Below are 10,517 nucleotides of genomic sequence, written 5' to 3'. Positions count from 1 at the left end.
AGTTATTAAGTAGTGGATTTTTTGAAGAAAAATTATTATGACAAAAATTGGCTTCAAAATATCAAAACTAGAAGTTATGAATGAAAGTGAATGTTCTTTACTACACTTTCCCATTTCTCTTATATCAGATAGGCTAAACTTAATATCACTATATCTGCATGGTTTATTTTTTCTCATGGCTGCATTATCATTCGTTACTGCTACCACCACCACCACCACTACTACTACTACTATTACTACTAGGTTTTCATTGATATTTTCTGTTTTTTTTTTTTTATATATTCATCTTAATTCAACAACTTAGAATTTATAAGCCACTTCTTATAGCATCTTAAGTGATATACACTGATTAGAATTATTTCGTTGGTACTCAGTCAAAAAGATCAAAAGAGGAGATAAAAGTGGGAATATTGCAGGCTGTACATCATCACAAATAGAATATTGCTTTAAATGGAATTTTTTAATTTATGGAATAATAATCTCAAAGTGAAACAAAACAAAAAAAAATACTACTTTCTGCTTGATATATCTCACCTGTTTGCAAATCAACACTGTAATAACTATCAAGACGAAGATATCATCTCAAATCATCTCAAATCTAAATCAGTTGGTCTTAGCATAATTAAAGTTTCCATTTAGCTTTATGTGTTGACTATCTATCGTTAAGTTTTAGCTTCATATCAGCTACAACCAAGCTTAATGTTATTACAGATTTAATTCCACATGTTCCCATGGCACAAAACAATTTTTTTTACTTTGTAAGATATAGTTTTTAGAATTATTATTTTTCTGTTTTTTAGAAGAATGATGTTGGCTAAAATTCTATTTGTTAGTCTACTTCTGGTAGTTTACTCTCACACACACACACACACACACACACACACACACATACACACATATGTATATACACACTTATACATAAACATGTATACACATATACATAGACATGTATGCACACACACATGTACAAATATGTATACACATATACTCATGCACGCACACACACACACAAATATGTATATACACACATATATACATAAACATGTATACACATACAAACACACAGGTCTTCATACATACACATGTATGCACACAAACATAGAAATATGTATACATACACACATGCACACATACACATGAATGAGTAAGTGAACAAACAAAAATTACACTCAATACATTCGGTTAGACTTATTTGTTTTTAATAACTGTTTGATTTGCCTCCATGAGTATACAATATGTCTAAATCATCAGATTTTTATAGAGAGTGGAGGGAATTTAAGAGAAATTTAAAATGAATTCTAAATGAGAGTATTCAGGCCTCCATTGGTCAATTCAGGTTACACGATTATTTTTGCTATCAGTGACATCAATTATTTTATATGGTAGGTGTATGGGGTGGGGCAGATATGATGGTGAAGTCACTTTGTTGGTATTCTGCAAGGTTGTGATATTTCAACAGCATCAGCTCTTTATATTAGATATATCACATGATAGAACAGACAAAATGTTGGCATCAGTTAGTCATTTTGTATGGTGTAGTATTTCACTGACAACAGTTATCATGTGGGGAAGCAACTGATGTGTTAGTGTCAGCTGACATGAGCTTGCATGACCAACATGAGTTACAGAAAGCTGTAATCTCTATGAGCAACAAGAATTAAATACCTTGCCATTGTGCTTGAGCAAACTAAAACCCTCAGTAATATATCAGAGTTACCAGTGGTCAATGGCTTGATGGTCATTACCAGGCGGTAATTCTGATGACAATATTAATATTGGTCATTTTTCTTATTGATGGATGTTGTGGGTTGGAAGAGTCATCATCATCATTGTTTAATGTCTGCCTTCCATGCTAGCATGGGTTGGACGATTTGACTGAGGCCTGGCGAACCAGGAGGCTGCACCAGGCTCCAATCTGATCTGGCAGAGTTTCTACAACTGGATGCCCTAGGTGCAGTTTCTCACAGAAGCAGAGTTGATGATTATTATGAGCATGGGTGAGTAACGAAGATGTTACCCTCTAGATACTCTGTGTGATGTTGGAGAAGTCATTTTGACTGTCCTGGAGTTTCTAGATGAACCAAGTCATAGATGTGGAGTTTTCCTTGACACTACATCTAAAGGAGTGTGTGGTGTATATTGTATATTTTTCCTTGAAGTCGTTTGCTGTTATGTCATGTAATGTCTCATGATGCCATCTGAAGGTGGTGTGAGGGTGGTGCTCACTCCACAACCTTTGAGAGGGAGGATCTTCCCCAGTTGTGAATGCTATGTTTACATATGTTGTAGTGTATGTTGGAAGTAGTATTATATAAGCATGAGTAGCTAACCTTGATATTATGGGAATTAAAGAGACCTCCTTCCCAAACCTTTGAGTAAGAAAGAGGTTAGATAATTTGGTTTAATCTTTCATTCAGTCAAGATATTTCCACTAATATAGTTTGGCGTTTCTTGATGCTAATTAAAAAAGCATTTTCCCCAAACCACAAATATTATAAACTCTTTAATTCCCATATCATCAAGGTCACTCATGCTTAAATAATATTGCCTCTAGTATGACTTGCTACAAGAGATGTAAACACAGTCTTCACTCTACACTCCAATTTACAATTGCTGAAATCCTACCAACTGCCCTTTGGAAGGATCCTGCCTCTGAAAGATCCTAATTAATAGAGCCATCCTCACACTGATGATTTCAGAAGACTCTACACAAGCATGATGGCCAATGACTCCAAGGAAAGATACATGCAACATATACACTCTTTCAGAAACAGAACCAGAAAAACTTTACCTCCCTTTCTTGCTTCATCTGGAGATTCCAGGACCATTAAAATGATTTCATCAACATCACATGAGGAATCTGTGATAGGGTTCTTGCTCACCTGGAGCTTGTAATTGCCAAAACTGCACCGAATCCACCAGCCCATGGCATTCATTTACAGGAAAAATGTTGTTGCTACCAGAGGTACACTCTGTTAATATACTCAAGCTATTGGCCACTGATAACTGATATATAACCCAGACCTAGTTGGCATATGTACAATGGCAGGGTATATAATTCTGATTTCTCATCTTGTGTCTGCCATGTAAACTCATGTAACCAAGCATTGTTATGTTGATTACTTCCCCACATGATGACTGTTGTCACTGAAATATCACACCATACATAACGACTAATTGTCTGTTCTACTAAGTTATATATCTACTGGAAAGAGCTGATGCTACTGAAATATCACACCCTTACAGAATACCAACAAAGTGACTCCAGCATCCTGTCCACCACGTGGGCCTACCAACAGAATAAATGATGTCACTCCGATAGCAAAAATGATCATGTGACCTCAACTGACCAATGGGGTTTGAATACTGATGATGTGGACATGTCTTATACCTACTAAACTTTAATGTAGAAGTGAGTCACATTGTTCTTAATTTATGCATACATTTATATATACATACATATACCATCATCATTTTATGTCCACTTTCCAAGTTCTCAGGATCCAAGTGATTTTTTTTATTTAGAACCAAGATGACCTGTGAACACCAGAGACTGGTGTTCGTACAGGTCATCTTGGCTTGGCTTGGTTTCTATCACTGGATGCCTTTTCTCTCATGAACCATAGACTGTACTGAGTGCATTTCCTCACTGCACCATTATTAGAAATGTTCATCTATTTTTCACACTGCTATGAACAGATTGAACTGGTCATTATGGTTCATGTCTGTTATTATTTGAAGTTACTGCCTTTCCTGACCAAACCAACTGAAGCTATATTAAAAGATTTTAATTTGACACCACCAAAATGAATAATTGTATCGTAAAAGGTGCAAAGTTGTTATGATTTTTGGACAATAACTGCCGAAGGAAGATCATGTCCACATCTTGTGTGTGATTTTATCATGTGTTCCTTTGTCATCCTTCTGTGTAATTTTTTAATCTTACGTGTGTGTTTGTAAGTCTCCTTGTCTTTACATCACATGATGATTGTAAATGAGTAGTACAATGATATAAATCATATTGTTTGTTTCCTGTTTTGCATGGTGAAATATTATCTTGCTTGGAAACAGATGAGGGTTGGTGACAGGATAGGCATCAGGCCAAATAAAATTTGCAAATCTGCTCAACAGATTCTTTCTAACCCAGGCAAACATGGAAAGGTGGATGTTAAATGATGATGGTGATGATGATGCTGATCTGTATTTGTACACAACTGCTAATGTTTATCTTTTCATCTGTCTTCCCAATGCTAACATAAATTGAAGTCTTAGTGCTTTGCATTTAAGCTGTCTGGTTCAGAACCTTTTATTAAACCTGAGAAGTAGGGTTGATGCTTATATCAAAATGGTGTATGAGTGAGGTCATTGCCAGTACCGCCTGACTGGCCCTCATGCCGGTGGCACGTAAAAGCACCTACTACACTCCCGGAGTGGTTGGCATTTGGAAGGGCATCCAGCTGTAGAAACTCTGCCAGATTAGACTGGAGCCTGGTGCAGCCTTCTGGTTCGCCAGTCCTCAGTCAAATTGTCCAACCCATGCTAGCATGGAAGACGGACATTAAACAATGATGATGATGATGATGATGATGAGCCTCATGTAGTCTTACTGCTGGATTTGAGCCTGTGCACTATAGGACAATTGCAAGGTACCCTAACGAGTTAGAAACTGGTATATGTCAATTTTATGAAAGTTCCTTCTGAAAACCTATTAATTCCTAATTTTTATGCTGATCTTTCATAACATCAGGGAATGTTTTGTCTATTTGAAATAGGGAAACTATACTAGAGGTTGCTATTGTAAATGACAGATGTAAAAAATAAAATACTTTCTACTTGTAATAGGTCTCTCTCTCTCTCTCTCTCTCTCTCTCTCTCTCTCTCTCTCTCTCTCTCTCTCTCTCTCTCTTTCTTTCTTTCTTTCTCTCTCTCTCTCTCTCTAACATGGCTATACTGGCTGCTGTTGGCACTAACTAAACTTTGGAACTTTCAGTCTAATCTTGACATGTGAAAATGAAAACATATCATTTTAATGCTTAAGAAGACATTTGTTCCTATTTAGTTTACTCTCTTCTGATTGACATGGTATCATGATGCTGCTGGCTCTATTTTAATGATACGATATTCAGTTGTTATTAAGGTCCTGCCAACTTCAGCTAAGATATAATATTTGTTACTAAGAATATTGAGGTTTGCTAAGAGTAATGCCAGTTTCATGTGGATCAGTAGTTTTGTAAAACTGAGGCCATATCACAATACATAATGCTGAACAAATGTCAGCTTCTTTGTTTTGTTTTGGGTTTTTTTTCTTTTTTTTGTTGTTTTTTTTTCTCAGACAGATCATCTGAAAGAATAAAAAAAAAACAAATAATTACTGGACAGGGAAGCTAAAGTTCATTTAGAAACTTTCTCTGTCTCATGCAGTCATGTCAACAGGACTAGAGTGAAGCAGTGATGATAATCAGGCTGGAACATATGGTACATGGTAACAGAATCTGCCTGGATGGGGGATAGGGACTTGCCTTTAATTTATTGTGTTGCTAGCGGTGGATATGACAGGGTATCCCATCCTGGTTTTTACTGTTGCTTCAGATAGATATATATAATAACTAAAGGAAAAGTAACCAGCATCTAGAATAGTGAGAGAGTTTTCTATTGTAATTCTTTCACGGGAAGGCATCATAAAAGTAATTTTAAAATTTAAAGGTTAAATCATATGGATTTTACTTATTTATTTACAATCTGCATATATTAAATTTATGTATACATAATACGTCCCCCTGGACAATGCTAGTTTTACAGCAGTGTGTGCACATACATCCATACATCTTTATGCACACATCTCCTCCCTCACATATATACATACATCATTTTCTATTAGATTTCATGGTTACACTATTTACGTTAAAATAATTTTTCAATCTGTTGTATATTACTATACTGCATATGTTGAAATCATATTTCCTCTCTCTCCATAAAAGAGAAGAAATTAGGGTCTCCATGCAAAATACATACCAAAATAATATTCTTTTTTTTTTTGGTTGTTTTTATTCCGCAAGTTAGCTGGCAATGTGTTTATCTCTTAAGGTCCCAAATCTAGAGATTATTGATAAGTCTTGTAAAACTGGGACTTTCAAACTGTTCACTTTGTCAGTTTTGCCAGATTTCTTGTGTTTGTGTTGTATTTTGAGTACTTTTCTTTCACTGACATCATTTTGAAATTACTTTTGTTGTTGATGTTTTGATTTTTTATAAATTTTTAATTGATTTTCCAATGAATCTTAGCTAATATAGGTTACATCTATTTCTTTTATTTATTTATTTGATACAACTTCAAAAAGAGGAGGGGCTGTACCCATGACCTTTGGGTGAGATCAATGTGATTTCTATTTGGCTTGATGTCAGTGTCTTTATGGTAGCGTTTAACAATGGCTTAACCTTGGCAAATAAAATTTTTGTTAGAGGAGAGTAATTTTTTTTTTTTTTTATAACAACTAGCTTAATGATAACTAAGTCATTTTACTAAATTCTTCACCATATTTAAAATCAATTGAAAGAAACACAGAGCTTCTCAACAGAAATATGGTAACAAAAGGGTTTTCACTTTCCTATATCAGGGGTGAAAAATTCTCATCTGAGCATGTCACTGGCTTTCAGCATGCACCATTAAAAAGGCCCTAAAAGGCCCAAAATGCACCTGGCTTTCTCACTGGTCACTGCAGGGATGAATTTTCATCTGCTGATATTTATAGTGTTTTTAACACATGTCCATAAGAGACATTATCTCCAAACACATAGCACAGTAACTGGCATATTGACAGTGTGTATATATTAAGTATGATACATAGATGGAGATATTCATACCTCTCCTGTGCAGTTACTACAGAAATTGTTCCAAATTGATATCAAAACATGTATTGAAATTGAATGAGGAGAATAATTTCAAGTTTTATTTTCATACATACATACATGCATATATATATATATATATATATATATATACATACATATATATATATACATATACGTACATACACATATATACATACATATATATATATATATATAAATGTGTATATATATGTATGTGTGTACACACACACACACATATATATATATATATATATATATATATATGTATTTGATAAAAAACATTATTATCACTAATTTAAGACTAAAAAAGAAAATGCAAAAAAAACAGGACCTGCCTCCGAGAGACTATCGAATTATCTGTGAAATAAATGTGATATTTATTGAGGTTGAAGTATTAGTTTCTAGTAGTAAAACATATATAGCCTAATTTAACAGAGATGACAAGCATACTGTAGTGTAACTAGTAATGTGGTTGCCTGAAATATGATAGAAGCTAGGTTTGAATCCCGTCGGAGGGGGTGGTATATTTTTTCTAGCTTAGATTAGCGCTTATGATGTCTTTTAATCTTAGTCATTTATTTATAATTTGTTTGTTTATTTACAATTTTATATTTCAGAATAAAGTAAATGAATTTTTATTGCTTGTGCAAGGGACTCTGGAAAGTTTTCTTACCGCATACAAAGAAGATTGGCCTCAGGAGAAAACTGATGAAGAACATTTCATCTTAGCTATGTGTGGTATTATAACTAGTAAGTATGAAAAATATGTCTTATTTGTACATTCTTTTACTTGTTTCAGTCACTGGACTGTGGCCATGCTGGGGTATTGCCTTGATCACATGAAAATCAGAATGTTACGTGCAGTGCTCAACATCTCTTGGAGGGAGCACCTAACAAAACAATGGTTAAATGGGATTGTACCAACTTTCTCATCAACCATCCAATAGTGGAGGTTGAGGTTCGCTGGCCACTACCGAAGAAGTAAAGAAGAACTTATGAGTAATGTGTTGCTGTGGACACCAAATCATGGTACCACAATGGCTGGAAGACCACGGAAGATGTATATATACAACAGCTTGTAGAAGATGTTGAAGACCCAAAAACACTAATGGAAAATCGGGTGGGATGGAGAGAGATAGTCAGGCTGGCCCAAGCAATCAACCTGACTGGATGATGCCTTGATAAAAAACAAAAAAAAAACATGAAAACCTGTAAATATAGACAATTCAGCATTTTTCTGATTTTTCTATTGCTGTATGCGGTTTAATTTGCTGGAAATACTGGCTTAACCCTTTAGCATTTAAACAAGCCGTATCTGGTCCAAAAAATCTACCCATTATATGTTCAAACCAGCCAGATCTGGCCTATCACAGCTATCCTACAATGTCATTCTAGGAATAAACTTTTACATCATCAACATCTCAAAGCTATGAGATAATACATGTTTAATTCAAAACAATGTGAAATAAATAAGTTTGGGAACAGGTAAGGGTTGGTGACAGAAAGGTCTCTGGCCATAGAAAATCCTCAACAGGTTCCATCTGTTCCATGCAGGCATGGAAAAGTGGATGTTAAATGATGATGGTGATGAAAAAGGTCTTATTGAATTAATGTAGTAGAGATAAATTACATCTGGAAACGGGAGACTAATATGGCCACAAATAACTTCAACGAATCCATCAAAAAGCTCATATACAAGAGAACTGGAAACAGGAGCAAAGTAAGGTTGGGTTGAAGTCTCTGGCAAAACTACAAATACATTTTTGACTTGATGTTATATTACAGACATAATTCATGATAATCTTAGCAAGTAAACTGACAGTACATGTATGTCTGCTTTATTCATAATGGATTAAGAGAAGGAATGAAACAATATTTCATGCAGTTATATTTATGACAGAAGGATATTTTACTTAACAGTGTAATGTAATTTCAATGAAAGATTACTATTGTAGTTTGTTTGTGGAAAGCTTTGTATGGTTTATATATTGCATCTTCTGTATTTTGTTTCCCCAACTGTCTGTCGGCTACAGGCAAGGCTGTTAACTTCATTAAAGCCAAGCCTTTCAAACGCATCTTTTTTTTTTTCTTTTTTTAAACACATTATCAGGAAAATCAAGAACAATGCCTGTCAAAAGCTATTTGCATCTTGTTAAACTATTAAGCAACTCCTTGCTAAAAAGTACAGTTTTCTACATGGCATATTTGAAAAATTAACGTGAATACAATTTTAAGTGTGAGATTCTGGATCGTTTACATGTAAACAAGCATTAAGTTCGTTTGTAAGAAAGCTTGACATATATCAGAGTAATATTAGTTGCAAATAATTGACAGAATTTACCCATTTAGATAAGATCTAGTGTAATCTTTCAGATAGTGACTTTCTCATTCATATAAATCACCCCTTTTTTTTCTGAAGAGATGGGGGAAGAGATTTTCAAATGTACCCAACATTTAAACATACAAGGTTATTATTGTTCATATTTTTTTTTCTTACTAATAACATCATCAACAGAGACAACAGTATGCACAATTATAATTATTAAGATAGGATAGTTGCTGTTTGATTGACAAATCGATTTATATTTATTGATGTGTTTGTGAAAACATGATCCATGAAAAGCGATGTATATCACACCCTCTACAAATGGCTCTTTCCACCTATAAAAATAAATAAACTTGTTTCATTGACATTTCAAAAAGTTTATGTTGTCAAATGCACATGTTGTCTTATCAGTTACTTTTTATTTAAAACTTTCAGTGTTGAGCTGATGAAAGAGCCCTTACATGGTTATCTATCCTCAAAACCACATCCCTTTGCTTTTAAAAATGTATATTAGTTAATGAGGTTTGGGTCCACTAATCCTGAAAAACAAAATGAAATTGCTTTAATGCCTTTGATAATGGGTCTACCCAATAAGGGCTGAGCTAATGCTAAACAACAGCAACAAACGCTTTCTCTCTCGTGTGTATATACTTCAATCTGAAATTGTTGAGCCTAGTCTCATAACATCATGAAACTAAAAGAACTTATGATTATATTGAACTGTCTCAATATCAGAGAATTAAGAACTATGTTTATCCTTGATAGTGCTGAAGTTATTAGGTATAATGAATTCAACACACTCAAAATCTATATACTACCCAAACTCTGATTGCATGCTTGCTTGTGTGCTTGTCGTTATTAAAAGCTTCACTTTCGTCTTCATTTGAAAGCATAGATTTCAAGTTACTTCTGTCCAGTGTTATCTACTTCGATATTATTGTAGATAATGCTCTGAATTGTTTTGTTTTGTTTTTCCTAGTGTTGGTATGTGTGTGTGTGTGGTTCTGCGGGACAACCTGTTGAAAGCCACCGACCAGATCTGTGGCTAGTATAAGGTCCCCTCTCGACCCAGAGTAACGTGGTGGTGGAACAAGGAGGTAGACAGGGCTATTAGACAAAAGAAACAGGCTTGGAAGGACTGGAAGAACGGTGGTAGCAGGGAATTGTACCAATGTGCCAGAAGGGAGGCTAGGCGACAGGTTTATTTAGCCAGAGGGGAAGCAGATAAGAAAAGATTTGCCAATGTTCTGCGCCGTGAGGACCAAAGACTCGAGGTATTTTGTGTTGCAAGACAGTGTAGGAGAGAAAATAGTGATGTCGT

General features: G+C 34.8%; 1 protein-coding gene across 2 annotated transcripts in view; it reads left to right on the top strand.

Annotated features, from left to right (window-relative positions):
- LOC106880730 (heat shock factor 2-binding protein) overlaps nt 1–10,517 on the top strand; it is a 228,874-nt gene that overhangs the window by 175,455 nt on the left and 42,902 nt on the right. For both annotated transcript variants that reach the window (XM_052967847.1, XM_052967848.1), the window contains exon 6: nt 7,488–7,620. In XM_052967847.1, the coding sequence (XP_052823807.1) occupies nt 7,488–7,620 (133 nt within the window). The remainder of the gene's footprint in view (nt 1–7,487; nt 7,621–10,517) is intronic.

Source organism: Octopus bimaculoides, chromosome 5 (assembly GCF_001194135.2).
Source record: "Octopus bimaculoides isolate UCB-OBI-ISO-001 chromosome 5, ASM119413v2, whole genome shotgun sequence".
NCBI lineage: Eukaryota > Metazoa > Mollusca > Cephalopoda > Octopoda > Octopodidae > Octopus > Octopus bimaculoides.
Note: the sequence above shows the minus strand (reverse complement) of the source record. Positions and strands in the feature narration are given on the sequence as shown.